The sequence below is a fragment of the Apus apus genome, chromosome 26, assembly GCF_020740795.1.
Source record: "Apus apus isolate bApuApu2 chromosome 26, bApuApu2.pri.cur, whole genome shotgun sequence".
NCBI classification, from domain to species: domain Eukaryota; kingdom Metazoa; phylum Chordata; class Aves; order Apodiformes; family Apodidae; genus Apus; species Apus apus.
The window spans coordinates 3,349,593-3,377,557 of record NC_067307.1 but is presented as its reverse complement, the minus strand read 5'-3'; the positions used below and the strand labels follow the sequence as shown (position 1 = coordinate 3,377,557).

The 27,965-nt window shown below is 61.3% G+C and overlaps 2 protein-coding genes across 2 annotated transcripts; one reads left to right on the top strand and one right to left on the bottom strand.

The window, feature by feature from the left end:
• Positions 1-2: 2 nt before the first annotated feature.
• On the top strand, positions 3-3,119 carry BRF2 (BRF2 RNA polymerase III transcription initiation factor subunit). Its single transcript, XM_051640854.1, has 4 exons — positions 3-244; positions 675-734; positions 993-1,314; positions 1,764-3,119. Exons 1-4 carry the CDS (start codon positions 91-93, stop codon positions 2,644-2,646), a joined length of 1,419 nt encoding a protein of 472 aa, XP_051496814.1. The 5' UTR covers positions 3-90; the 3' UTR covers positions 2,647-3,119.
• On the bottom strand, positions 3,113-23,467 carry ADGRA2 (adhesion G protein-coupled receptor A2). The gene is made up of 19 exons (XM_051640853.1): positions 23,250-23,467; positions 15,352-15,423; positions 12,424-12,495; positions 12,258-12,329; positions 11,895-11,966; positions 11,620-11,783; positions 11,330-11,543; positions 10,668-10,832; positions 9,861-10,059; positions 9,622-9,771; positions 9,335-9,496; positions 8,970-9,179; positions 8,682-8,883; positions 8,228-8,436; positions 7,993-8,120; positions 6,973-7,096; positions 6,678-6,823; positions 6,424-6,513; positions 3,113-6,181 (listed from the first exon to the last, which is right to left on the bottom strand). The coding sequence occupies exons 1-19, from the start codon at positions 23,465-23,467 to the stop codon at positions 4,975-4,977; spliced, it is 3,876 nt and encodes a 1,291-aa protein (XP_051496813.1). The 3' UTR covers positions 3,113-4,974.
• Between the last annotated feature and the right edge of the window lie 4,498 nt (positions 23,468-27,965).

The following is a 27,965-nucleotide window of genomic DNA, read 5'->3' as shown; positions in this document are numbered from 1 at the left end:
CCGCTGCCCCCCGTTTTTCCCCCGCTGCTCCCCGTTTTTCCCCCGTGTTCCCCCGTTTTTCCCCCGGTGTTCCCCCGGTCTTCCCCCGCCATGGCCGCGCGGGGCAGCTGCCCGGGCTGCGGCTCCGCGGCGCTGGTGCAGGACGCGCACTACGCGCAGCAGCAGCTGGTCTGTGCCTCGTGCGGCTGCGTCCTGGCCGAGGGGCTCCTCACCACCACCTACAGCGAGGAGGAGCATCTGCGGGGTGCGCCCGGCAGGGCTGGGTCGGTGTTCGGAGGGGCCCTGCGGTGCCGGGGGAGGTTCCGATTGGATATCGGGAACGGTTTCTTGCCCCAAAAGGGCTGTCAGACCCTGGCACAGGCAGTGGCTGGTGGGGAACCCCATCCCTGGAGGGACTTAAAAGCAGATGTGGTGCTGAAGGACGTGGGTTGGGGACTGGGCAGTGCTGGGGCGATGGTTGGGCTGGGTGATCTTAAAGGCCTTTTTCCAACCAAAACTATTCTGTGGCTCTGATTCTGCGACTGGCACTTAACCCGTGCTGCCAGGTCTAGTTCAGTGGCCTCAAAGACCTGTCAGTTCTAAGGAAACCCGGCACCGTGGGCACCTGCTTGTCCCAAATCTGACCCCGTCCCCCAGCGTCCCTGCGAGGTGACCTGACCTGAGCTGTTTTGCAGAGGTGGCTTATTCCCAGAGCACCGGGCAGAGAGAGCAGCTGAGCCGCAGCCTGCAGCGAGGTAAGAGCGCCCCTCGGGTCCCCCGCTGCTGCTGCCCGCGGTTCACGCCTTTCTAGAGCTCTTTACAACGGCACAAGCCCCCGGAGCTGGCAGGAGGGCACGAAGAACCATTAGTTCTGTGTCCAGCCCTCAGCACCCTGCCTCCAGGCACTGAGGGACTGGGGAGATCTCTGGACGCTGCCTGTGACACTGAGGGGGGCTGGAGGGGGGTGTCAGGAGCTGCCTGAGCTGATCTTTAAGGGTGGTGCCTCCTCGCAGGGATCAGGAGGGTCCAGGATCTCTGTAAAGTCCTCCAGCTCCCGGTGGTGTTTGAGGAAACCGCCGTCTCGTACTTCCGGAGAGCTGTCCAGCACCCCGCCTTCCGTCTGGTCAGCCTGGAGAAGAAGGAGCTCCTGGGGGGCTGCTGTGTCTTCGTGACCTGTCGGCAGCACAACTGGCCCCTGACAATGGGCACGATCTGCTCCCTCCTCTATGCCAAGCAGGAGCTGTTTGCCAGCGTCTTCCTGAGCCTGCAGAAAGAGCTGGAGCTCTCTGTGCCAGCCCTGAGCCTGGCGGATCTGGTGAAGACACACCTGAACAAGTAAGGAGGCCCCTGGGGGGGCTTATCTCCTGGGAGACCCTTTGGCTGGCTCAGCAGCACCCAAAATTCATTATCTGGGAGCGCACTGTTGTCCCTTGGATGACAAACTTCAGGGAGCTCTTGCTCCAGCCACCATCAGGGTACAACAGAGCAGGTCTGGTGTGTGCTGGTGGGCTGGGGCCACGGCCCACGGCTGTGCTCCAGTTTTCACATGCTGTGATGGCTTTTTCACCTCCCGTGCCAGGGAGGGGGCTTCTAACTCTTGTGACTCTTCTCCTCCTGCCCCTTTCCCCTCAGTTTGGAGAGCAGGGAGTGCAGCACTCAGCTCAGTAACGTGAGCAGAAGCCCCAGGGAGGCGCAGGGTGTGTTTGTCACCTGGGGCCGTGTCCCTGCGGGGTGAAGTGTCCCCAACCCCCCTGCTCCTGATGCTGCCCTCTCGCCTCTTGCAGCTTCCGGCTGTTCCAGCAGGCGGCCGACGTCCCTGCCCCGTTTGTGGAGGACAAGGAGAAGATGGTCAGCAGGACGATGCAGCTGGTGGAGCTGGCCAGTGAGACCTGGCTGGTGACCGGCCGCCACCCTGTCCCCGTGGTCACGGCTGCTGCTTTCCTGTCGTGGCAGTCCCTGCAGCCCAGCGCCCGCCTCGCCTGCCCCTTGGCGCGGTTCTGCCGCCTGGCGGGCACCGACCTGCCCCCACCCGCCCACCTGAGGCTGAGGGAGCTTCTCGAGATCCTCCTGAGGATGGCCTCCCAGCTGGCCTGGCTCCGGGTCTTTAACTTGGACAAGAAAACTGTGGTCAAGCACATCGGGGACCTGCTGCAGCACCGGATCTTCCTGCTGAAGAACGCGTTCTGCCGGGAGGAGCAGGAGGAGCAGCGTGCTGCGGGCACGGGAGAGGGATCCCGGGGTGAGGGAGCCCAGGGAGAGGGATCCCAGGGTGAGGATTCCCGGGGAGAGGGATCCCAGGGTGAGGGCTCCCAGGGTGAGGGCTCCCAGGATAAGGATTCCCAGGGTGAGTATTCCCAGGGTGAGGGCTCCCAGGATAAGGATTCCCGGGGTGAAGGCTCCCAGGGCGAGGGCTCCTGGGCTGAGGGCTGCCCAGCAGCACGGGGGGACAGCTGTCCCTCGGAAGGGAAGCGCCAGCGCAGGGGCAGCCCCAGGCCCTTGTTGCCCCCCTGCCTTATCCATCCCAGGAAGAGGCTGCGGGCGGCAGCCCTGAGCGCCCCGGTCTGCACCGTCACCGGCGACGAGCCCATCTCGGACAGCGAGATCGAGCAGTACCTGCGGGGCCCGGAGGAGATCCGGGCCTTCAGCAGGGCCAAGGCCTGGCCGTGACCCTGGTCCAGAGACACCGGGGCCACAGGGACTGAAACCTGACAGAGCTGTCACACTGCCAGTCACCCCAGGGAGCTGTGGGGACAGGGCGGGCTGTGTCCTGTTTCCTGTTCGTGGACCAAAACAGGGCTTTTTTACAGTGTAACTGCTGTGGGTTACCTTTCATTTCTGTTCAAAACACACAAGTGCAAGTGCCAGGATTGGTTTCTGGATCCTCCCTCCCTCTTTGCAGCCTGTGCTGAAAGGTGTTTTGCTCAGTTCCAGCCCTGCTGGCCACTGTCACCAGTGGGTTTGTGAGGGTCAAGGTGACACCCTGACTGGCTGAGAGAAAACTGCCCTCATCTGGTTAAATCCAAGATGTGAAGCTGCTGGAAACATGGCAAAGTTTGGCTGGGGTCTGCTCACACAGTACAACTGCCCCCTCTGTGCCTGGCTGCCTGTTGTCTGCAGGAAATAACAGTAGAACTTGGCAGATTGGCAAATCTTTAATATATTAAACAAAACATATCTGCTAGAAACATTCTATTTATATAAAAATGCAAAAAGGCCCCTTTAAAGACATTTCTTTGGCATACTTTCCCTCCCTCCCCCCGGATATTGCAGGAAGCTCTGTTGATATGTCATTTGCTTGTAATGTAAACAGACCAAAAAAAAAAAAAGTGTAATTAATAATACAAAGCTTTTTATATAATACTGTCACAGTGCAGCAAGCATACATAACAACGCAGCGTCAGCAAGACCGTGTGGGCTGTGGGACCAACAATCAAGGTTGAGGTTGTATCAAAACCAGGCACAGGGAAAGGTGGGGAGCCCGAGGGTGCCCCAGCCCCACAGGTGAGGGTCCCCCAAGGGCTTCTGCAGCTCAGACAAACCCACCATTAAGTGCTTTTCCCCCACTGCCTCCCCTCAGAGGTAGCTAAATGATGGAACCCATTTGCATACAGGAGAAACTGAGGCAGGGGAGGCTGGGAAGGGCAGAGGAGGCACCAGGATCCCAGCCTGGCTCCTTTCCATCCCTCCCATGGCTGTGGTGGATGGCATGGGGTGAAACAGCCCCAGGGCTGCCAGCGCTGCACCAGCACGGGGTGCTCCTTGCCTGGCTGTGGGGTAAACAACCTCCTCTCCTCTTGGGAAACCTTTGGGACCTGGCAGGGAACAGCTCCCAGTGCTGGCTGCTGCCTGCAGCGTGGGCTCTTTATCTGCACACTAGAAAAAAGGGGGGGACTTGTTTTCAAACGGGGAAAAATAAGTGCTTATCCAAGTTCCAGCCCTTTGAATGCATCACTTGAACTGTCCAGGGAAGGTCCCTAATTAATTGGCCTCATTCTCCCACTTTCCCAGGAATGGCCCCTGCTCCCCGGTGCTCTCGTCTTACACGAGGGCAAGGCCGGTAGCTGGGGGGCTTTTCTGCCTTCCTGAGAGCAAACCCAAGTGCTCTCAGAGCGTGCACCCCTGGGCAAAGGACAGGGACTCACCTTGGGTCTCTGCACATGCTCAGCTCTTTGGTGGTTTGGTGGAGAGGGTCAGTCTTGGCTCCACCAGCCCACCCCATTGCACAGCTCATGCCTCTGAGGGCTTTGGGAGCCTTTTCAGGCCAAGATTTTAGTGTCTGGCATTGGAAAGGTGCAGACAGTCACCTCGCCGTGGGGCTGAGGCTCCTCTTACCTTGTGCTTGCTTCTCAATATGGCTTTTCCTTTGGCAGCCGCGTAACCCACAGGGTGAAGCGCCAGCGTGAACACACACGGGTAAAAACTTCAGCGTGTAACAACATTTTCAGAGGGAGAAGCTGCTCTCTGACTCGCTCAGGGCAGCTTGCTCAGGCTGGGCCACACAGGCCTTGGCACCCAGTGTGGTCCCTTTGGTGGGAATATTGCAGTTGGGGCAAAGCGCCCGGGGCCCTGCCCGCTCCCGGAGAACACTGGTCGGTAATGAGGCACTTGCATCACTTACTGATCTGTCTATACATATATACATTCAATAATATAGCTTTGAAAAATAGACGTTTTCCTCTGTATAATATAAAATAGCATTTAGGATCAGTCTTAAGTGACATGCAGGAGTGATGAAAGCATGGCTGCAGTTCAGGCTGCTGAAGAGCAAGGATTGCCTTTCACCTCGGGAAGCTTTGAGCCTCCACAGGGATCGGGCCAGGCCCGGCATCGCCCTGTGCCCGGGGTGAGCCGGAGCTCCCGGCCGCGCCGCCTGGCCCCACTAGTGCACGTGGTGATTCCTGCAGCGTCCCCTCCTCCTCACGGGCACCCCAAGCGGCTCCAGCGGAGGCTCCTGGAGGAAAACGCGGCGCTGTGGCCATCTGGTCCTGCCCACCTTCACACGGTGGTTTCGCTCTTCCAGAGGCCGGTCTTCATCCCGGCCACGCTGTCGGCGCTGGCCAGGTTGATGTCGTACTTGCTGCCCTTGAGGCCGCCGTTGTGGCTGGCCACGTTCAGCGGGTAGGAGCGGCGCTTGGCCTCCCTCTCGGCCGCGCTGCCCTGCCGCAGGCTGTCCTTGCTGGCGCTCCTCCGACGAGCCTCGGTGAAGTCGGGTGCCCGCCGGCCGCCGTCGCTGCCTTCCGAGTGGCTGGGCACCATCTCCCCATCCTGGGGGGCCCGTGGCCCCGGGTGGCCGCTGCTGAGGGGGCTGTTCCTGCCGCTGTGGTAGCTCTCAGAGTGGCTGTTGTGGAGGCTCCCGCTCTCGCTGGAGGGATGCTCCGAGGAGGGGCCCCGCAGCGCTTTCAAGCGGTGATGCTTCCCGTCCCGGCACTGCTTAGTTCTGCCCCGGTGGTTCCTGCGGCCGTGGAGGTTGCTGGCATGTCTGCCGGGGCCGGTGGTCCTGCCGTCGGTGGGGTCTGGCTCCAGGCAGGTGGCCGGGCGGGTGTCTGCCTGGCTCTGGGCTACCTGCAGGTTGGTGAGCTTGCAGCGGCCCCCGGCTGAGCCAGCACTGCTGGGCGAGGAGGAGGCACCGGAACGAGCCGCCTCCGGGTCACAGCCGATGAAGACCTGCGAGCCGTCCTCTGGCACCAGCCCCGGGTGGACGTACGCCTGCATGGGCAGCGCGTTCCTGTAGGAGGGGCAGCAGGAGAACCAGGAGTTGAGGACGTCCCGGCGCCGGACGCAGTGGTGGATGAAGATGAAGAGTCCCAGCGCCACGGCGGTGATGCCGTAAAGGCAGCTGAAGACGATGTTCAGGTACCAGCGCTGCGACACGGCCATGGCGCCGAACGTCCACAGGGCGACATACAAGGTGTGGGTGGTCACCAGTGCCCAGAACTGCACCTGCAGGGAGTAGACGCCGTCCACCTCAGGGCAGGAAGGCCCCGAGTTCAGCGTGACTGAGATGGACCCGGAGTCTGTCAGGAGGTCACCAGCACCCCCGAGTCGTGGCGGTGGCTCCAGCTGCTCGGGGATGTCTTTCCGGCGTGACGGTCGGCACTGGAGGCTGAGCCCGGCACAGAGGAAGTAAATCCAGGTGACAAGCAAGATGAAAGCCACGGGGACATAGAAAGCCCCCAGGCTGGGCCGCCACACCAGCCAGCAGCTGTTGGGGAGGGAAGGGGCTCAGGTGAGCGGAGCTGGGGGCCTGCACAGCTGGCAGCCACACGTGTCACTGTGATGCTCAGCACCCCTGCCCCGCTGCTCTTTTCCCAATATATGGATAGCTCTTGGGAAAGGTCTCACTGGCCTCTCCCAAGCTTGCCTGGATCCCTGGCACTGCCAGTTCCCCTTGCCCAGGTGGAGGGAGGCCACCCAAGGAGGACACGGTTGAAGAGGGACACTCACTAGGGGTTGTTGTCATGGTAGTTGTGGATGTTGACAGCGGCCGTGATCCCGCAGATGATGAGGGGGATCCCACCGGCAATCAGGTAGAACCTGCACAGGGAAAACGGTGTTACTGGGCACCCAGAGCAGGCCCTCAGGAGACCACAGCACAGCTGCAGGGGACACGAGCTTGTCTGACAAAGCAAGTCCTGCCCCAGCCTCCAGAAGCTGCCCCAGCTCCACACAGGGTGGGGGCGAGGGGAAGGGGTGTCTACCGTAGCATGGGTCTGGGGGGCGGCTGGGACATGTCCCCCTCTGGCTGCTGTGGTGCCTTCCAGGTCACCTCCTTGTAGAGCACTCTGGCCTTCACTGCCATCCACAGCAGGGTGGAGAGGGACGAGTAGTGCAAGATGATGCCGACCTGCGGGAGAGCAGCCACGGTTGGGAAGGAGGAATGCTGTCATGGCTGCATCCCTGCCCATCAGCAGGTGACTGCTCACCGTGCCAGGCTCTGCCAGAGGTCGGGCAGCCCCGGTAGCACACGGTGCTGCCCCCCCTCCCGGTACCCACCGCCTGGCAGACGATCAGGTAGCCCGTCAGGGTGATGCCTCCGGCGAAGACGGCGGCCGTCATGGCCATGTGGAAGCAGAGGTTAAGCAGCATGTGCCAGCCCTTCCGCGGGATCAGGATGGTGCTGCAAGAGGCACAACCAGCACCCCTGAGCTCCAGCCCAGCCCCTGCCGGGCAGTTATTGGCAGCACGTGAGAGCCACAGCTCCTGCCCACGCAACTCCTGCCCACGCAAACCCTGCCTCTGCTGCTCCAGAGGGATGCCCCGACACAGCCTGGCCCCGGCCAGGCAAATTGGCCATATATTTATCTAAGTACTTGTTGAGTCTTAGATGTTATAACCATGACTGGCTCCCTCCCACTGGGTGACAGTTAGATGGGACTGACAGTGGCTTTAACTGTTAATGCTGGTTCCACATCTCCTCAAGTGACTGGCTTGGCCTGATGTACATCTCATTAAGCATGGGTAAGTATTTAATACAATAATTACTGTTGGGTTCTTCCATACAGGTAATAGTTCGATGGAGACTGATAGCGTGGCTTGGCTTTTTGTCAGTGCTTGTTCCACCAACAGTCAAGGAACCATTTGGCCTTACATGCATCTCATCAAGAGCTTGGTTAGTGGTAAATATAATAGTTATTACTGGGTTATTTCTCAGACATAGATAATGAATGCAAGCTAATAATGTTGCTTGACTTTGTCAGTGTTTGTTTCACTTGTAGTACAAGAAACAGTTTGGCCTTGTATTTATCTCAGGAAGTACTTGCTGGATGTAACACTTACTACTGGAGTCTTCCTAAGCAATAGAGAGCAGGTTTAGCCAACATTGCTGCTGGACTTTGTCAGGGTTTGTTGGTTTTGTGTGTTTGTTAGTTTTGTTTTGTGTGTTTGTTTCACTTACATATAGTAAGAGGAATGTTTTGGCCTTATATGTATCTCACAAAGTGCTTGGTAAGTGTTACCTATCATTGTTCTTTCTGGGTTCTTCCCACAGGGTAACAGAGGTGGATGCTCACTCACCCGTGGTTGACGATGTAGGTGATGATGGTGGTGAAGAGGCAGAGCAGCAGCACAGCTGTGCAGGTGTACATGGCTGGGTGCAGCACCTCCCCAGCACCCCGTGCCTCGCTGGGGAACCCGCTCAGCTCCTGCACGGCACAGCCCAGCCTGTCAGACCCTGTGCCACCCATCCCTGTCCCCTCGTCCCACCCTATCGCCCCCCTGCAGACCCCCAGCAAGGCTCCCAGCCCCCTACCATGAGCACAGCCACGTTGCTGAGGTGCCGGCAGTGCAGGGAGGTGACGTTGGGCTCCCGGGTAGCCAGCTGGCAGCCCTCGGCGCTCCAGCCCCCCATGCCCCCCAGCACCTCGAAGTTCCAGTAGGCAGCCACCGGGTCCGCGCCCTCCCCAGGGTGCCGCAGCGACACGGCCACTGGCTCTGACAGGTTACCCACGCCACAGCCATCTGCAGCAACAAGAGAAACCTGGTCAGCAGAAGAGTCACCCCACCTGCACCCATAAGGGGGGATAGATCCCCCCCCACCTCTGCATCCCATAGGCATGGTGCCACCTCCACCTGAGGGTCCCTAGGGATGGCTCTGCACTGCAGGAAGGCCAGGACAGCACCCCAAGGATCCCCAGGGAGCTCCATCCCCCAAGAAAAGCCCCACACAGGGCACCCCGTGCTCCCCCACAAACCGCAGCCCTTACAGGTCCCGGCATAGATGACCGGCGTGGCCACGCTGCGGCGCTTCCCGTCGTCGGCCAGGCGGGAGGAGTTCCCAGTGCTGCAGAAGAGTTTCCCGTTGCGGAAGACCAGCAGCTGCAGTTTGCAATCGGCCAGCGGCGCGGCCGGGACAGGGCTGGAGAAGAGGCTGGGGGGCAGCTGGATGGAGGCCAGGGCGATGCTGTTCTGCGGGCACATGGTCACCGGTGAGCAGGGGCTGACACCCCCCCCCACCACCAGAAGGACACCTCCGTGCCCTGGCTCAGCTGTACCTTAATGTGGAAGCTGGTCAGGGAGATGTTGGGGCGCCCCGTGGTGCAGCGCAGCCTCAGCTGCTGGTCAGGCAGGGGCTCAGCTCCCCGCTCAGCCTGGGGGGCACGTGCGGCCGGGCCCCCATCCCGCCGCTGGAAAGCCACACAGCTCAGCCCCACGTAGCTCTCGGGCTTCACCACGTAGGCCTCGAAGGCGATGTTGCGTGAGTTCTGCCAGGCAAAGTGCCACAGGGTGGCCATCAGCACGGCCAGAGACCTCCTGGCATGGTCAAAGATGCCCAACATTGGCAGAGACCCCACTACTTCCTCCTCCCCTCTTGCCTCCCCCCCCCATCTCCAGGCAGCCCCTGTTGCCCCCCACTCACCACTGCCATGTGCTGGGAGTTGCTGCCAAGCGTGTGGGCGGCGATCTTCTCCAGGGAGCGCACGATGCTGGTGCAAGCCTTCTCCTCCTTCTGTGACATCCACAGGATGTGGTCGTCCACCATCATGATGTTGCTGGCCATCTCCACGATCACATCTGTCAGCTGTAAGGACAGCAAGCGGCTCTGCAAAGAGCTACTGCCATCCCCAGCAGCAAAAACCCCCAATTCATGCTTTTCCACCCCAAACATGGCTGGGGCAGGCAGGGGAAAGGAGCAGCACTAACAACCTGCTTGATCTGGTCCACGTAGCCAATAAACTTCTCTATCATCTGGGCCACGTAGAGGACATCAACCATGTCTGAGAAGTTGGCTGCCTCAGCCGTGTAGACGCGGAGCTGGTGAGCCAGGGTCAGGGCATTGGAGGCATTGATAGGCATCTGCAGAGCAGCATGGCCATGGTGTGAGGGACAGTCACCAGCCGCACCTGCCCCCGCCACCGCCGAGTGTCCCCGGTTCCCCAGCTCACCAGCACGAAGGTGTAGAGGACACGGGTGATGTCGTTGGTGTAGAGGCAGTGGGAGTAGTCACCCTCCTCCCAGCGCCCGGCGCGGTCGCAGCGTCTCCACGCCTGCTTCTCCCCCGCCGCGCCGCCGGCCGGCCCCGCCGCGAAGGGGTGCTGCAGGCAGGGCTGATAGGCCGTGATGCCAGCCAGCGTGCGGGGCCACCTGCGGGCACGGGCACACGCTGGCCACAGGGCACTAGCCACCAGCAGCCCCCTCCTGCTGCAGATGGGCACCCACCCCCCCCCCCCCCAGACCCCTCCCCGGCCCCACGCCACCACAGCTCCCAAACCCCATCAAGAAGCCCCTGCCTCCCCTTGGCTCTCGTGGGGGGGGAGAGAGTGAGGGTGCTGCTCCCCACAAACCCATTGCTCCCTTCCCAATCCTATATCATGGCCCCCTCCCCAGTCTTGTATCCCGCCCCCACCCCCAATCCTAGATCCCGCTCAGCTCTGCACAGCGCAGAAGGAAGCAGCAGACGAGGTGGGGGGGGCCGTGAGGGGGGTGGGCACCACTAATTGAAGCCACATTGACTGTACCAGTAATTTATATTCCGTAACGGCCCTGCTGGGGTTACGACGGGTGCCTGGAGCCTTTCGTCTCATGCCAGAGAAATTCCAACACCTCTGCTGCCAGAGCTGGGCTGCGCCGCCGGCACGGGAAGAAGCCCTTCAAAGGCACTGGTGCTCCCCGTGGACACTAATCGCTACCAGACACCCGGGCACCTGCGGCGAGCCCCGGCCCGCCACGCACCACGCACGTCCCGGCCCTACCTGAAGTCCCCGCGGTTGTTGGTGACCCGCTCAGCAGGGCAGTAGGACGCGGAAGTCTCCAGCACCACGATCTCCACCTTCTTGCTGACATTGCCCTGGGAGGTGGAGACGGCGCATTCCCACTCGCCATTGGCAGAAACGTGGATGTTGGAGAGGATGAGCTCACTGTGGGCAGAGGGGAGGGGCTGGCACAGGGGGTCTGCCCCATGGCTAGCCCACAGCAGTGATGCTCCAGGTGTGGGGGCATGGGGACACACCATGAAGCTCAGGAGGTGCCTGCATTTGCTATCCCACCCATGGCAATTGGTACCCACAAACCAGCAAGCCCTGTGGCCACAAGTGTCCGTGTTTGTCCCCATCTCGGTCCCCATCACTATCTTGTCTCCATTGCCATCCCCACTCCATTTCCAGCCCTGTCTCCTTCCCATCTCTAGTAATGTCCCAGTCTCTATCCTTGGTCCCATCCCTGTCCCCATCCCATCTCCATCCACATACCTATCCCACCTCCATTGCCATCCCCATCCCATCTCTATTAATGTCCCCATCTCTATCCTTGGTCCCACTCCATCTCCATCCCTGTCCCCATCCCATCTCCATCCCCGTACCCATTCCACCTCCATCGCCATCCACATCCCATCTCCATCCCCATTCCCACCCCTGACCTGGTGATGAAGGTGCAGTCATGGATGAGGCTCTCCTCCACGATGACGCCCGTCTGCTCGTCCTCCTCCACTGGCTGGTGGTTGTGGTACCACCGGATCTGGGTGCTGTTGTCCAAGTAGGTAGCAGTGCACTGGAAGGGCAGCCGGTCGCCCTGGAAAACCACCTGGCGCAGCGACGGGATGAGGTGGTGGGTGTGCAGCTCCGGGGTACCCGCTGCGGGGGACACAGCCGGCGGGGTGAGCCTGCGCCCCCGCCCGCCGCCGCCACGCCCGCCCCGGCCCCCGCTCACCGCAGCCCAGCTGGGCGTCCCGCGCGCCGCGCAGGGGGAGGCCGCGCAGCTGCCGGGGGAAGACGCACATCGTCCGCTCCGAGATCTGCGCCGAGCGGGAGCGCGCCCAGGGCAGCACCCAGCGCAGGTTGCAGTCGCACGTCAGGTACTCGGTGGCAAAGTCCCTGCAAGGGCTGGTGTCACGGGGCATCCACGGGGTGCCAGTCCCCACCAGTCCCCGAGACCCTCTGGCAGGGAACCCGCTTGGGGGCCAAAATGCCGGGGCACAAACTCACACAACTTTCAGGGAGGGAAGCTCGTCGAAGACATCGGGTGGGAGGCTGGAGAAAATGTTCCCGGACATGTTCCTGTGAGACAGGAGAGAAAGGTGGCTCGGAGGGGACTGGGGACCTGCCAGGAGAGGGTCCCTAGACCTGTGCTGCACCCACACACCCCAACACAGCATGTAGTGAAGGTGGGCACAGGCCAGTTGCAGCCCAGCAAGCCCCTGCGCTGGCCGGAGGCAAAGGGTAGGAGCTGGCCTCAATATGTGGCACAGGGACAGCCCCGGGGTGCAAAGCCACCAGCAATATCCTGGGGAATAGGACAGAGGAGACAGGGGACAGGGGTGGCCAGGGGGTCCCTAGGGAGCTACTTACAGCCTGAGGAGGTTGGAGAGCCCCTGGAAGACGCTGGCGCTCAGGCAGCCGATGCGGTTGTTGGAGAGGTCCCTGCAAGGCAAGCGAAGGGGCCATCAGGGCTGGGGACCCCTGCTGTCCCCATGCCCCCCGCACTGGTCCCAGCTGCTCCCCAGGGGGCACTTACAGACGCTTCAGCTCAGAGAGGCCAAGGAAGGCGCCCGGCTGGACCGTGCTGATCAGGTTGTTCTTCAGGTCCCTGTTGAGAGACAGACACAGACCTCAGGGGGTGCAGCAGAGAAAGGGGCATGAGCGCGCGCTGATCCCTGCAGCCCCCATCTCCCATGGTGTGCTCCTCGGCAGCCCCAGGCACTGCAGAACCCCCTGCAAGAGGCTCATTAGCAGCTTTCCGTCCCATTTCCCTCTCATTATCCCTCCAAAACGTGCAGGGAAGGCGCAGGGCCCCCTGTGGCTCGCTGGGGGGGATGCCAACCCCTCCACATGCTCTGAGTGTGCACCATGGAAGCATCGTGGGCCCGTGCTGGCCACCTTCCCCTCCTGCACGGTGTTTCCAGAGCAGCCATATCCTGGCTGGTTATCTCCTGCACACGGGATAAGAACATGCTGCAGCTGCCAGCACGGCCCCAAAAGGGCTCTGCCACCCACAGGAAGCTTGTTTGGGTTATTAGCCTGATTGGGAGGCACGTATCTAATCAGAGGTTTGCCAGGCGTGCGCTGGCGCGGGGCGGCTGCCGACACGCTGGGAGCACCAGCGGCATCGGCTGCTCTGTCCAGCCCTGGGGAACAGTGAGGTGGCTCCTGCCAAGCACCAGCAGTCGCTGGGAGAGGAAATGGGATCCATATGGCAGCGCTGTGTTTATTTATAGCAGTCACCAACACTGACACGACACCGACACCAACACACACTGCATGAACAGCCCAGCAAAGCCCCGGCCTGCAAAACATCGCTGCCAAAACTCAGAGCCCCTGGCTCTGGCTGGTGTGCAGGCAAGGGCTGGGGGCCACAGGGGACCACGGGACAGCAATGGGACCCACCAGGGACCGTGCCAGGCCCTGGGGACTCACAACCTGCCTGGCAGGGACCCTTCCTCACTCAGTCACCTCCTCCCTGCCAGCCAGGGGCCCGGGGCTGCTGTTGCCCGTTTATGATAAGGCTCTTCTCTCCACGTGGCTGTTGTTTGCCTTCATGTTTCTGCCAGTTCTGAGCCTCCAGGAGCAAGAGCTGGCCATGGCACGGGGACCCCCCACTGCCACGTGTCCACGAGGACCCCCCTGCCACCACACATGTGTGGGGACCAAGAAAACCTGGGCACAGAGAGCCTGATCCAGCCCAGTGCAGCCCCAAGGAGCCCAGCACCACCCCAGCAGCACCCGCCACAGCCGAGCACGGAGGGGCAGATGGACGGACGCCGTTCCCGTCCCTGCCGTCACCCTGCTGAGCCCCCTCACTGCCCGAAGCCCCACGGGGGGAGCGCTGGCCCTGGCGGACGGCAGGACGTTCCCAAGCGGGGCTGCGCTAATGAGCGCGGCTGCCCCGGCTGCATACCGGCCCCGCTCAGACTAATTAATCTCATTACGCCGCCACAAATCACCGGAGATGCCAAGCTGCAAGTCCGGAGGGGCAGTGGTCTGCAGGGGCACCCTGCACGCTGCTGAGACCCTGGGAACGGGCCTCCACCATCACGCTGGGACACCGAAGCACCCGCGGTGGGCAGCCAGGGTGGGCAGGGGCCCCAGCAGGAGCAGAGAGGGGCCCCCGCAGCCCCCACGGCAGCCCCACCGCACCAGCACCGCCCGTCCGTGGGGCACGTCTGCGCCGCGGCCCCCAGCCCACCCGATGAAAACAATTACAGCTCCTGTCCACAGCAATCAGGCACAGCGCGGCGTGATGCCACCAACCCGGGTGGGGGGATCACTGCCCAGGCCCCCCAAGACACGCCCCTGCTTCCCTCCGACCCTCATGGAGTTTCAGCACAGCAGAGCTGACTAGGTGACAGGGGGTGGCTGCTCTGCCAGAACACGGGGGCTTTTAGGGGGATCCCGGGCACCCCAGGGGCTGCAGAGTCTTCCATGCCTTGTAATGTCTCCATGATTTTAAAATCCTAAAGCAGCCCCGATTCCATGCCCACGCACTGTGTGCTCAGTCATGTCCACTCCCCATCACAGCACCGGGCAGCCTGGGGTACCTGCACCCCCCGACACAATGCCACCAACAGGCACTGTGCACCCCAGGGGTCCCAGGTGTAGCTCCCCCCAGCCCCCTGGAGCTGCGGCTCTGCTGAGGCCGGGGCAGGTGCACACCCTGTAACTTGGACAAGATCTGCATTAGTGAACCCTTCCTCGTTCGGGTAATGAAACACAGGTGGTGAGGATCCCACTGACCTTGGGGAGCCCCCACTACCCCCTGCAAGCCCCCCAGCTGGCAGGGCCTCCCCATCCTGCTGTCCTGGCCACTCGTACCCCACTGATCTGCACACAGATGCCCTTCAGGAAAGCAGTGGGGTGGGAACCTGCCACCCAACCAAAGGGGATCCCCCAGCACCCGGGGCTGCAGAGGATGCCCAGGGCTGTGGTGCTCAGCACCCACGGGTGCTGGTGGCCAGGCCACTGTCACAGCAGGTGAGTGTCCCACAGCAGAAGCCTGCCCAGCCCCACTCAGAGCAGGAATGTGCGAGACCCTCGCTGGGCCGCGGTGGGGAACAAAACGCCCTCAGTGCGCGGGTCCCCGCTCCAACATACCTACAGATCAAACCCATATGGGGGCCATAAATCTGCCCTCAGCACAGCTCCCTCCATAGAGATGCCTTTCATGGAGAGATAAGAACGTTGACTTTGTTCGGGGGGACAATGTCGCTTTTCATACCGGCCCCCACGGAGCGCAGCCCCCACGGTGCCTCCCACCCCAGCACAGCGCCCGGGGTCCTCAGGATGCCCATGGGGACAACCCTGTGCCCCAGTGCCAGCCCCACCACAGCACCCAGGAGTGACACCGGGAGCAGCACCCACCCTGCTGACCCCCCATGGAAGTTCTGTCCACCCCCCACTGCTGCCCACCCCTCCTGCCCAGCCCCGCAGCCGCCCGCTGGGCACTCACAGCTTCTCCAGAGCCCGCAGCCCAAAAAAGGAGCCGTTCTCCAGCACCGTGATCTTGTTGTTACTCAGCAGCCTGTGGGAAGAGCAGAGGGAGTTATTCAACCTGCTGGGCAGCCCTGGCTGTGCCACCAGGGTCACGCTGATGGTGAAGTCTCAGGGAAGGGTGGCATGGCCAGGTGGGAACATGGGATGCAACTGCCAGGCCAGGATGCTATGCTGTGGTCCACAACACTGGGCTGGAGGTGCCCGAGGCTGTGCCAGCTCTTGGGGCATCACTCCTGTACTTGGGCCTGGGTGCAAGGAGCTGCATGTGAGGGTGACCAGATCCTCAACCCAGCATGCACACTGAGGACACCCCAAGGACCTGCAGCCAGGAGGGGACATCAAGGCACCCTCTGTTCTTGTCCCCTACCAGCCTGACCCTCTCTGGTATCACCAGCCATCCTGGGAGACTCCCAGCATCATTTATCCCACAGTGAAGAGTTTTGCTGGCCAAAGGGGCCCTTGCAGGGTGATGGGAGAAGGAGGGAGAGCAAGAGCACCCGACAATTCAGCCAGGAGCTCATTAAAGCGTGTCAGGGGCAATTAGCAGAGCCAGACCCAGCCTGGGGACCAGAGCCCCTGCCCTAGTGCTCCTGGACGGCTGCGTGGGCACTGGCAACGCTCCCGCTGGCAAACGGGATCCAAAAGCGGGGGGGGGGCAGCTGCCAGCCAGGGCTGGGAGGGCACCCTGGAGCCCCAGCTGAGGGGAAACACAGGGAAAAAAGGGCTCATTGAGGGCTGGATTCGGGGCTGTTTACACACAGGCGGGCTCAGCTGAATGGCGGCTGTGTGCTGAGCAGCTCCGGCCCCTCCGGACACCCAGCCTGCAGCAGCCGTCACCAGCCACGCTCGGCTCTCCCTGGCCAGGCTCCCACGTTGGAGCAGGACCCGGCTCCAGGGGATGCCAAACCCCCAAGGGTCTGGGGAGGGAAGGCATGGGGGGGCAGCCCCCAGCCCTGGTCACATCCTGCACTAATGAGGAGCTGTCACCGGGCACTGCCGTGTCCGCGGGGCCCGGCGGCCCGGCCGGCAGGGAGCGGAAGCGGCCGGCAGCCCCGCCGGCCTGCAAATTGCTTCCACACGCCCGTGGCGGGAGCTGCCGGGGCCTCATCTCACCCTTTCCTCCCTGCAAGAACCCCTCTTTGGTGGGACTCAGCTCGCCCCAGTGCTGCAGCAGTGAGTACTGGTGCCAGCCATGGCATGTGCAGCCCCAGCATCCCGCTCAGAGCAGAGGCAGCAGGGATGGTCCTGGAGCAGCATTGCTCCAGAACAGTTGCGTATCCAGGGCACAGCAGCCCCAGGATCCTGCCCAGAGCAGAGGCAGCTTTGCTCCAGAACAGTCCCTTAGCCAAGGCACAGCAGCCCCATGGTGCTCTGTGATTCCCCATCACATCGTCAGCTGTTGCTCAAGGCTGCGCCGGCCCCAACGGCTCCAGAAGGTTTTAATTCCAGCAGCCCCAGATTTCACAACCCAGCGAAGCCTCCGCAGGCTGCGTGTGCATGGGGGGGATCTCGGGGGCCCCCTGTTAACACTGGGACAAGGAGAAACCCTCCCAGCTCAGAGCAGAGCCAGGATGGACCCTGCCACAACAGCCCCCAGGACTGTGAACCATCAACACAGAAACCAGACGAGTGCATGAGACTCCAGCCTCAGACCTCCAACATTTGCTCCCAGAGCAGCCAGAGGGTCCCTGGCACGGCCAAGGACATGTGGAGCCTTGGAGCAGGGGTGAGCCGGGCACCCTGGCCGTGCCAGAGCAGGGGATTACACCCATGGACTCACCACCAGCACGGGGGCTGATGAGGACACAGCTCAGGCCACCCCCAGGGCTGGGGACACTGGCTTTGTTCACAGACCCCTGGGACCATCCGCGCCTCTGCCATAAAACCAGAACTTCCCGCCTTAAAAGGCAACACTCCCGCACCCCGAGGGGCTTGGCCTCCCCTCTGATCCACAGCCAGGCATTTGGGCCAGCAACCCGCCTGCCAATGGCCAGGGAAGCAGCCATGGGATGTCCCCACCATGGCTGAGGGCAAAGCCACCTCTGGAGCCACCAGCCCCTTGGGACCAGCCGTCATGGAGCATGGGAACAGCCAGGACCATGGCACGGGGACACCCCAAGCCACAAGCACTGCCTGCCCCCGCAACACCCCACTGCTGGGTGCCAGCTCTGCTCAGCCTCAAGGAAAAGAGGTTATTGACCAAAATGAGTGTTTGGCACACGAAAACTGACAGACATGATTGGGTTCAAAGTTTTCTTCCTGATAAAAGTTTTTCTAGGCAGCGATCCGGGCTCTTCTTTCCCCCATCCTGTAGAAGCCAGCCGGGTCATGCTCCCCCATTACAACTCACATCCTCAAACATGGTTTGATTTTGTTTTCTCTAGCTTTGTGGATATTACGTTCCAAAATGTTTTCTGGGTTTTTTTTTCCAGGAAGTTCCCATCAGGCTCCACGGGACTTTCCGACCCCACGCATCTGCAGGCAGCAGAGCCCTGTGTGGGTCCCTGGCATGATCCCCTCACAGGAGATTAATGTAAAAAACCCCAAAATATGATGGAATAAGTGTGCCCATGAGGCCACCCCAACACATGGGGGTCATGGGTGAGCAGCCCCTGAGCTGCAGTGGGGCAGCAGGACCCTGCACCAACACCCAGCCCCTGGCACACAGCTGGACCCAAGACCCTCAGCTGGATTTCCAACCCCAAGAACTGCCCCTGCTCTTGTACCCAGCTGGGATGAGGGATCAGGATGGGGGGGTTGAAAGCAAACCCCATTTCCCCCTGGTTCCTCTGGCTCCCCATGGCCAAGGTGGCCCCGGGCAGGGGCTGTGGTGCTCCCTGGCTGCTCGCCGAGGTCCACGCAGGGCTGGGGGCGCAGAGGGGACATGGTGCCCCCCTGTCCCAGCCATCCTGGCAGGCCATGAAAGCAGAGCTGTGCTCCTGGGGAGCTGTCACTCGGACGTGCCTTGGCTCCAGCCCACGCTGGGACTCCTCACCCCAGCAAGGGGTACCCCAGCCTGGGCTAGCAGCCAGAAGAGCTGGGGACACTGTGACACCCCCAGCCCTCGATGCCCAACCACTCTCATGCCTCTCCAGCACTCTCCTGCCTGCAACGGCCCCTCCAGCCCCCCCGGGCACCCCGGGACCCTCCTGCATCGCGGCGCGTGGGCGGGCGGGCGGCTCCCGTTGCCGCCAGGGACAATAATCGGCTAATTGAGCGGCGGCTGGAAAAGTCTCTCTGGACAATGCGGGGATTAAGGACCGGAGCGTGGAGTCAAACGGAAGCGATGGGGGGATGCGTGGCCAGACGGTGGGAGGGAGCTCCCCGAGGAGCATCCTCCTGTCCCAGGGGGGTTCAGCCTTGGAAGGGGTTCAGCATCCTCGCTCCAACCCGCCCGTGCCAGGGCTCCCAGATCTCAGACCCCCCGAGGCTACAGGCCAGGAGACAGAGAGATCTTCTTCTTCTCCTCCTTTTTTTTTTTTTTTTTCTTTTTTTGCATCTCAAAAAGAGGAGCCAAAAGTGAAAAAAAAAAAACCAAAAAAACGAAAAACAACAAGATTGTTTTTTCAAGCGTGCTGGAATCCACTTGGATAAATAACGGCTCCAGAAACTGGGCTGCTGAAACAATAAACTTCCTCTGGACCCAACCAAAAAAGGACGCGGGGAGACGGTGGCTCCTCAGCCCCGACGCGGGGGAAAGGCAGCGGCACGGAGGTTAATAAGGGGGGGCTGTGTGGGGGTGGGGAGGCCACTCTGCTTTGCTCTCCAAGTGCATTAATTCAAAGCATATGCTGCAGCCGATACGGCACAGGCTGCGCCCCGAGCAGAGCTCACTGCTTTCCAGAGGGATTTGAGGAAGAGAAAAAAGGGGCCCCAGGGCCGGCAAGAGGTGCTGAGGGCTCCAGCACCGGAATGGGCTCTGGAGGTGGCAGCATCCCGGCGGGGGAGCCCTGCAGCTCCCACCCAACAAGGCTGGAGACCCCCCAACATGGCTGGGGCTGTCTCCTCCCCACTCGGTTTGGGTGCTTTGGGGGGGTCTTCCCCTCCCCGCGACGTGCCGGGGCGTTGCCTCCAGCCTCGCGTCACGCTGGGCTATTTCGGATGGTGAAAATTATTGTTCCAGCCCTCAGCTTTTGTTAGCACAGGAAAAATCAGCCCCGGAGAGAGGGCGAAACCTCCCAAGCTGGAGCAAGCAGCAGGGCCATGATGCTCCAGTGCACCGGGCAGCACCATGACCCACAGCCCCTGGAAAAACCAAACCTGCTGGAGCTGCTGCCCAATAAATAACAAATAAAAAGCTGAGAAAGTCCCGGGAAAGAAACCATCTGCAGGGCCCAGGATAAACCAGCCTTAGAGAGAGGAGTTCAAGTAGAACTGGAAATTGGTCATAAGTCAAAGCCCTCTATTCCCTGCAGACAATCTGTAATTTCAGTGCAATCAAGCTGTGCACATAAATGAGGCCTGTGCTGGGATTCCACATCTGGAAGAGGTTTGGGCTCCCGGCCGTGTGACAGCGGGGCTGGCCGCGGCTGGCGTGGCTCTCTGGGTCTCGTTAGGGAGACAGGGCTTTTTCCATTAGGCCATTAGCACAGGGGTCAGGCAGAGGGGGGGGAAATTAAAGCCTTGTTAATGCATGTCTGCAGAGCCCTGGCACCTCACAGCCATGTCAAAGGGATATCCCCGAGAAGTGCCAAAGCCCCCAGCCCCAATCCACAGGGAGACCTCAGTCTGTTAGGGTTGACATCCCTTCTTCGTCCCCATGATGAGTTGGGGCAAGAATTAACCTCTGGGTATAAAACAGGGTGGGTGTCAGCACTGGTGACCTTTACTGGGGTTGCACAGGGATATCACACCCCTGCGAGCACCATCCCACCCACTGGACCCCACACGTGTCCCCACACCAGCTCCCTGTGCCTGCTCCGTGATGACAGCAGCGCTCCTGCCTGCTCTGGCCACTCCACACCCGCTGGTCTCCCCACAGCACCAGTTTCTCGAGTAGAACCAAAGGCTGGTGGGGCACAGCTGGGACAGCTGTGGATATTTAGGCAAGAAGTGAAGCTCCCCATCTCCCTGTCTTGCCACCATCCCACAGCTGGAGGGGCTCCAGTGCTGCAGTCCCGGGGGTTGCACCCACCACAGGACAGAGCAGGGCCAGCAGTTCCTGGCATCTCCAGCCACGCGAGGCCTGTTCCCTGCCACCACAGCTTCCCCACATGGAGTTAATTTCTGCAGCTCCACATCTGCGAGCACTGCCACGGCTCCAGTTTGCTCCCTCCCAAAGCAACAATCCCTGCGAGGAGCCGAGGGAAGAGAAAAGGAGCCGGCAGACAGTTCCCCATGAGAAACCACCACATCCCTCAGGACACTAGGATGCCACAGCCGAGCTCAGTGCTGGCTGCAGGGCAGGTCTCCGAGGCCGTGGGCATCTGTTGTCCCTTATGCCCAGCTCTGCCTGTCCACAGGCTGTGATGGCAGCAAGCACTTCTCAGGCACAAGGGGGTAAATAAGCAGCAGCTGCCATGGAGGCAGCCTTGGATTCCTCGGCACAGGCCTAATAATTAAAGACAAATAAAGAAGTAAACCAAGAGTGTGGGAAAAAGCCAAATGAGAGCCAGGGTGAGGGACCCACAGGGCAGGAGACCTCCTCTGGCTGCCCACACGTCCCCAGCCATCACCTGGGTGGCCAGGACAGACTAGGGCAACAGGGATGCTGAGCATCCCCAGGGCACAGATGGGACCTGAGCATCCCTGGGGCACGCAAAGGAGCCCTGCTCAGACCCAGCTCACCCAGGGGGGCTCAAAATTTGGCTGTCCCCAGCAGGGGGTCCCCCAAGGCACGTGCAGCCCTTGCCACGTGCCCAGGCCCTGCTCCACTCTCTTCCTGCACCCCAGCAGCTCCAGGAGACATTCCCAAAGCCAGAGCCTCTGGTTTTGATTGTTCCATCTGGAAAGGGTTTAGAATAAATCATGTTTACTGCGCGAGAGCAGAGCCCAGGGTCACCGCATATTTGTAGGTTTCTGCCTACGCCTGTAGGTTCCATGTCATGTTTTAGTGGGATCGTGTAATGCCCTAATGCCTCTGCACGGTCATCCCAGCCCCTCCGAGGGAGCCAGCCCTGGCATGGATGGCTCCAAACCCCCCTGTCCCACTGGGCACAGCCACCCTGGCCACTCTGCTGGAATGGAGCTTGTGCTCAACACTGCGGTTACCAGCACTCAGGCTGGAGAAAGCACCACAGCAGGCACCTAATGGGATCCTTCTCCCAAAGAGGAATTGACAAAGGACTCAGAAGAGCCCATGGATATTGACAAGGGGCTGACATAAAAGAAAGGGCCATAGGAAAAGAGAAATGAAGAGCAAAGACTGCCTGAGGGAGAGCACGACCGAAGAGCGCAGCATCCACCTGCCCTGCAGCCTCCTGATGTCCCCTGGCCAGAGAGGAGCCCAGGACACACATGGCAGGACACACGGGGCCTGTGGCTCCAGGACAATTCACACTTTCATTACAACCATCACACTCCAGACCCTGCTTGTGGCTCCTGCACAGCACAGGCACGTGTCACAGCCACACTCCACGTGGGGAGCAGCGGCACCAGCCGGGTCTCCTGCACGGCCACCCTCTTGTCACCAAAAACGAAGCCCCTTTGCAGCCAGTGGCACAGCACGAGGAACCCAGAGATGCTGCAGAAACAGCAGCGACTCCGGTGCGAGAGCAGCAACGTGGCCGAGCGGTCCCAGCACGTGTGAGCAGACAGGACAGGAGCACGGCAGCCCCAGCCCTGCCCCACGCAGCCCCCTCCTCCCCAGCACCCAGCAAACCCCTCCCGAGGAGCAGGAGGCAGGGAACCCGGCCCTGGGCACCTCGTGTGAGCGGCAGGCACGGCCACCCTCGCAGGACGACGCTCCGGGCGATGCCGACGCTCCCTCCAGCCCCGGCGCTGCCGGCCCTGCCTTCGAACCAGATCTTAATTCAAACGTCTCCTCAGGAGTTATAAATAAACCCTGCGCCGGCTGTCGCAGCGAGCAGGCGCGTCGGCTGCCAGAGCCGGCCAAAACCCCGACCCTCCCGGCACGGAGCTTTCAGGGAGCGGAGCGGCAGCTTCAGACTTTTCTGCATCAACCCGAAGCCCACTGACTGCTTCCTGATCTCTTCTCAGCGAATATTTCCAGTAAGAGCCGTGGCTTTCAAACAAAAACATCCTCCCCCAGCCCTCAGACGGCAAAGGCTGCGGAGGGAAGCGTGGAGCAGGAGGCCGTTTCCTGGATTTCCAGCTCACGTCCACACTTTAAACCCGAGCAGCCGCCGCGCCGGGAGGAGAGCGGGATCCTTCCCGTTATTCCGCAGCCACAACGCCCCGCTTTAATGCCGTTCCAACCGAGTCACGCAGCACCCAGCAATGCTTTTGTTGTGCAGATCCATTTACCAAGTGAAAAAAATAAGTGGGAAAAGTAACTGTCGGCGCCGGGCTCCCCAGCACCGCGGGAATTTGCCCCCAGCCTCCCCTGTCCCCACCAGCCCCTGCCCGCCCGTGGGAACGCAGCCCTGGGGAGGGTCTGGAGACCTTGACTAGTTCGGGGGTCCCTCTGCTGCTCCAGCCCCCCGGGGCCATGGAGCAGCATGGAGCGGGCTCAGCGTGGGCCCCCACTCCCCTCCGGGCGTCCCAGGGCAGCAGATGCCCGGCAGGAGCATCCCGGGGAGTGATGCCCCGAGGCGGGGGGCGATGCCAGTGGCCGAAGGCGACGCCGGGAGCCTGGGGGCGAGGCTCGGGACCGGGAGGAGATGCCCGGGGAGCATGGGTTGACGCTGGGCGCAATGTCGGGGGCCGAGGGCGATGCCCGGTCGCGGTACTCACAGCGTGGCGGTGCCGTCGGGCAGCAGGCGCGGCTCGGGGGGTGCCGGGAGCCCCCCGCCGCTGCAGACCACCCTCCGCCGGGGTGCGGGGGCCCCGCCGGGAGCCTTGGCGCGCTCGGCCCCGCACTTGCAGCCCAGGCTCTGCGCGGGGCAGCCCCCTCCTGCCTCCCCCCCGCTCAGCGCCGCCGCCAGCAGCACCAGCGCTGCCGCCCCGCGCATGGCCCCGGCCCCGGGCCGCGGGCTCCGGGCTCCGGCTCCGCGCCCGCCGCCGCCCCGATCCCCGGGGCGGCTCCGGCGGCGCCTCCTCCCCGCTCGCCGCGCTCCGCCGCCGGCCCTGGCACCTCCCCCGGCCCGCCCCGGCCCGCCCCGCCCCGGCCACGGCCCCGCCGAGGGCAGCGGATCGTTCCCCCCCGGGCAGGAGAGATGGAGCCCCCGTGGAGAGGGGCTGGAACACGGAGAGGTCCTAGGAAGCTGGATCCTGCGTGGGAGGGAGACGGAGCCCTCCTGGATGTCCAGGGAGCCCGGAGATGCAGCCCAGAGTGGTCCTGGAAAGCCAGAGTGTGCATGGGGGAGAGATGGATTCCTGCATGGTGCAGAGCTGGAGCCCCCTTGGACAAGGCTGGAGCTCTGTGGTGTCCCACAGCAGCAGAAGCACCCCGAAGCATCCTCCCCGAGGGGAAGAAGCTCCATCCCTGGGCATCACCAGGGAGGGCTGGAGCCCTGCATGGTCCATATGGGCCACGATATGATGCCAGGCTGTGGCATCCCAGCTGTAACAAGCCCAGGGTGCCGTGTCTGGGGTGGTGGCACACACACATGGTCCCACCAGAATCCTGCACGTGGGGGCTCTGTGGCCTCCCACGACTGCAGGTCACGGAGGAACCCCCTGCCCAGATTCACACAGTTCACATCATGGCCACTCCTGGCCTCCACCCTGCAGTCAACACTCTCCCCTTCTTCCCTTCCCTGTTTGCTTCACTGGTTTTCACACCAAGTTCAATATTTTCCTTCCCACTGCCCCCTCCCATGTCCCTGCTGCCTCTTGCACTGCCCCCAGCCCTCTCCCCCCCCGGGGCTCAGCTGCTCCGAGGCCACGGCTCACTGCAGCTTCAAATCAAAAGGGATCAAAAGCAGGCAGTGAAGGCTCCAGGACCCCGCGCCAGGGAGCGGAGGAAGAGGGTCATGGAAGGACGGCAAGAGACGGTGCTGGGAATGCAGCTTCTCTCCAGGACCAGGAGTTCCTGGAGGGGAAGAGAAATTTACTCCTTTCTCCAAATAAATACAACTGGCTGTGGCAGAGGGCGTCAGGCTGAGGAGATACTCATCAGCACACTCTCCCAGGCTGCTCCCACATGCACTTTTGCTCAGGACTGTAAGCAGCCCGGTTTCCCCACAGCTCGTTAGCCACTTAACCAGTGGGTGCCCCAGTTCTCCAGCTCTTCCCTGCCTAGGTCTTCATTGCCCCCTGCCAGGCAGTGACAAGGATATTGGCCCCAAGGTCTTGTCCATCCCTGGCCCTGTGGGGTCAGCTGTAAGACCCAGGAGCCCTGGAGACCAGCATCAGCTTGTTGGTAAAAGATAACCCACATCTTCCTCCCCCCCTCTTTTTTTTTCTTTTTCTTTTTTTCCTTTTTTCCACTGAGCAAAATGTCCACAGCAGAAATTCCCAACCCCCCCGTGCTCAGCACTGCAGGATGCTGGTCCCAGATCCTGCAGCTGAAGCTGGACAAGCAACAGGAAACTGTGTGTGTCCAGTATCCGCTCAGAGATCCTGTGAGGATCCAGCATGGAACCCCTCCCCAAAGCCAACCTGGTGAGCTGTGCCTCCCACTGCAGACATCACAGAAAGTTTTTCCTCCTTATTCTGGAGATAAGCCCACAGGCTGGAGCTCACTGGTCCACCAGGGTGTCCCCACCAACAGGGAGAGGAGACTGTCTGGTGTCTGTCTGGGACAAGAGGCACTCACAATACACCCAGCCCAGCACCAAACAGGGATGTAATCCCGGAAAGCTGCAGCGCACAAGGCTCTGTCACCTTCTTTCCATGAATCAAGCCCTAAATCAAGAAATCCTTGTCTCCAAGAACTTCAGAGCTTACAAGGAGCCTCGGACGCACCACGCAGCACCAGTTGCCTCTGCCCATCAGCACAAGACGCAGGACTTCAGGTAAAAGGGGCCCTGGGAGACACCAGCATTAAGCCAAGAGCTCCCTGTGAGTGGACAGGAACAGGACTTGGCACAGACCTCAGGTCCTGGAGAATGTTGGTCAGTGCTGGCAGCATCCAAGGGCAATGAGAACTCTGGAGTTGTCTCTACAACACATTGAAGCAATCAAGCCACTGTACGTGGTCTCCAGGATTTCAATCTCCTATAAAATTACCTCCAAGAACAGTCAAAACCTTGTCCAAACGAGTAACAAATGTGAAATATCCAGCCCTGTGAGCGGGGGAGCTCAAGCAACACTTCCCACATGCCTCAAGCCTGATGGAGTTGAGGTTCTTTCAACTACTTCCAAGCCCCTCTCGGTGCTTTCCCAGGCCCGACCCCTCCTGATGCCTCCTGCCTGGGAGACAACAAGGCAACCTGTTTGAAACTCCATCACCACAGCCGTGCCGGTGCCGGGTGCCAAATCCCCATTCCCCCTGCTCCCATTCAAAGGTAGAAACCACTGCAGGCACAGGGAAAGACAACAAGCGCAGGGCTCTCTGGATTCCTTTCACTGGGATCCAATAAAAACCTTGGCAGTTGCTGGCCTTCCTGCCGGAAACCCGATATCCCAGAAATAAACACACTTTCCACTTTGAAGGGCTGCAGAAGGCTCTGCCTCGGGCCGAGCTGCTCCCGGCCACCCCTGGGCTCTCACCTGCCCACAGCAGCCCCAGCCACAGCAGGAGCCTGAGGCAGAGCAGGGAACTGACCCAAAGCTCCTGCTTTTTTATGGCTGCCTCTAACCAGAGTGGCTGCTGCTCTGGCACCAGCGCTTCCCTGAGGATGAGGATGACCTTGGGTGGCCATTCCATCTCTCCGGGGGAGCCACAGCACCCAGTCCAGCAGCACTGACAGTTTGACTCTTTTTAAAATCTCCCACACACGCTCCCCAAGCCTCCTGGAAGGGGTTTTTTCTCCATTGCACATGTGAATTCCTTGCTCCACACACCGTCGTGGCTCGGGGTGTGGGGGGGTCAGCCTGACCAGCCCCCACCCAAGGGACAGCGTGGAAATGAGCATCACCTCCAGGCAGTGCTGGGAAGCCCCGGGGCTGTGCCTGTGCTCCAACGCCCGCAGCAAGGGCTGCCAGTCAGGAGGGAGGAGGAGTCCCCTCTGGCCACAAAACGGGGCTTCATCTGCTGGACACGCTCCTCCAAGGCAAATATTGACAGTGAGGTTGCCCCGAGGAGGGGGAGCGGCTGCTCTGCTGCTTCAATAAACCGGCCAAGTGCTTCTAATGGATGTAAATAAAGCTTGTGGTGCAGGGGGCTGAGGTGCCTGAGCGGGGAGGGGTTCATTAAGAGGCCAGGGAGCCTTTCATCTCCGGCTCGTTGGCTCCACTCCAGTGACCAGCAGTTCCCATCTGCCGGGTGACCTCTGCGGAAGGAGTGGGTGGTCTGCACCCTGCTCCCCCCGGGCAGGTGTCCGGCGTCACCGGCACCGCGGCTCCACACCTCGTGCTCCAGGAGGAGCAGGAGGTGCTGGAGGTGCCCGCTGCACCCCAGCTGCTCCCCACAGGACACCTGCACGGCCCAGACAGCCCAGCTGGAGGTTTCCCACAGCTGGGAGCATCCCAGCCCCGGGGCTCCCCAGAACCACCACGGGAGGCACCACCCACCGCAGCCGACGGAGCCCTGAACGTTCCAACAGGCAGAGCAGAACACCCGAAGACCACAGGCTGTCGTGAGCCAGTCTGCTCCCAAAACACTGTGCACGGAAGCCAGGACAAGCCTTGCGCTGCCCTCAGCCACCCCTGCACCCTCACCTCCCAGTCTGCACCGTTTAGCGCTGGATCGAGCTTGGCAAGTGTCCAGTTTAAACTCAGGAAATAAGCAGAAAACGCCTGAGAGAGAAGCCAGAGGGGACACGAGGGACAGGACAAGGGACAGGACTAGAGACCAGAGGGGACACGAGGGACAGGACAAGACAACTCTCAGCGCTGACCCGCCCTGCAGTGCCGGGCTCAGGCAGAAGGAGCCGCGGCCGCGCAGCCGGGGCGGGCAGAGCAGGGACTTTGCTCTGTGAAATAAACTGAAGGCTTTGAGGGCTGGAAAACTGGCACCCAGGAGGATCCGTGAGCAGTGCGTGGTGCTCAGATTCTGGGAAGAGAGAGGTGGAAGAGGATGGGATTCACTTCAACTATCATGTGTCAACTGTCATGTGGAGCAACCTGGTCCAGTGGGAGGTGTCCCTGCCCACGCAGGGGGGTCGGAACTGGGTGATCTTGAAGGTCCCTTCCAACCCAAACCATTCCATGATTCCATATGGGAAATACAGTTACTTATGAGAGTCGTTACTGAGCTGTACCTGTCCGGCAGCAGCAAGGAGCTGCTGGCCCTCCCTCGGTGAACCAGGGGAGCAGTGCCACCCAGAGGGCTCCTCCAGGAACAGCTCACACCATCTGACATCTCGCCCAGCTCTGCAGCTATTTTTCTTCTCTTTTGATCAAAAAAAAAGCCTCCCTTTACTCACCAGCTCAGTTTCAGCTGTCTTTCAAACCACTCTCCTG

Coding starts and splice junctions, on each gene's coding strand:
- ADGRA2 (XM_051640853.1), bottom strand. CDS start 23,467: ATGCGCGGGGCGGCAGCGCTGGTGCTGCTGGCGGCGGCGCTGAGCGGG. Junction 11,967..12,257: donor CTCTCCAACCTCCTCAGGCT/GTAAGTAGCTCC, acceptor CCTGTCTCACAG/GAACATGTCCGGGAACATTT. Junction 11,544..11,619: donor GGACGCCCAGCTGGGCTGCG/GTGAGCGGGGGC, acceptor TGTCCCCCGCAG/CGGGTACCCCGGAGCTGCAC.
- BRF2 (XM_051640854.1), top strand. CDS start 91: ATGGCCGCGCGGGGCAGCTGCCCGGGCTGCGGCTCCGCGGCGCTGGTG. Junction 245..674: donor CGAGGAGGAGCATCTGCGGG/GTGCGCCCGGCA, acceptor GCTGTTTTGCAG/AGGTGGCTTATTCCCAGAGC. Junction 1,315..1,763: donor GTGAAGACACACCTGAACAA/GTAAGGAGGCCC, acceptor CGCCTCTTGCAG/CTTCCGGCTGTTCCAGCAGG.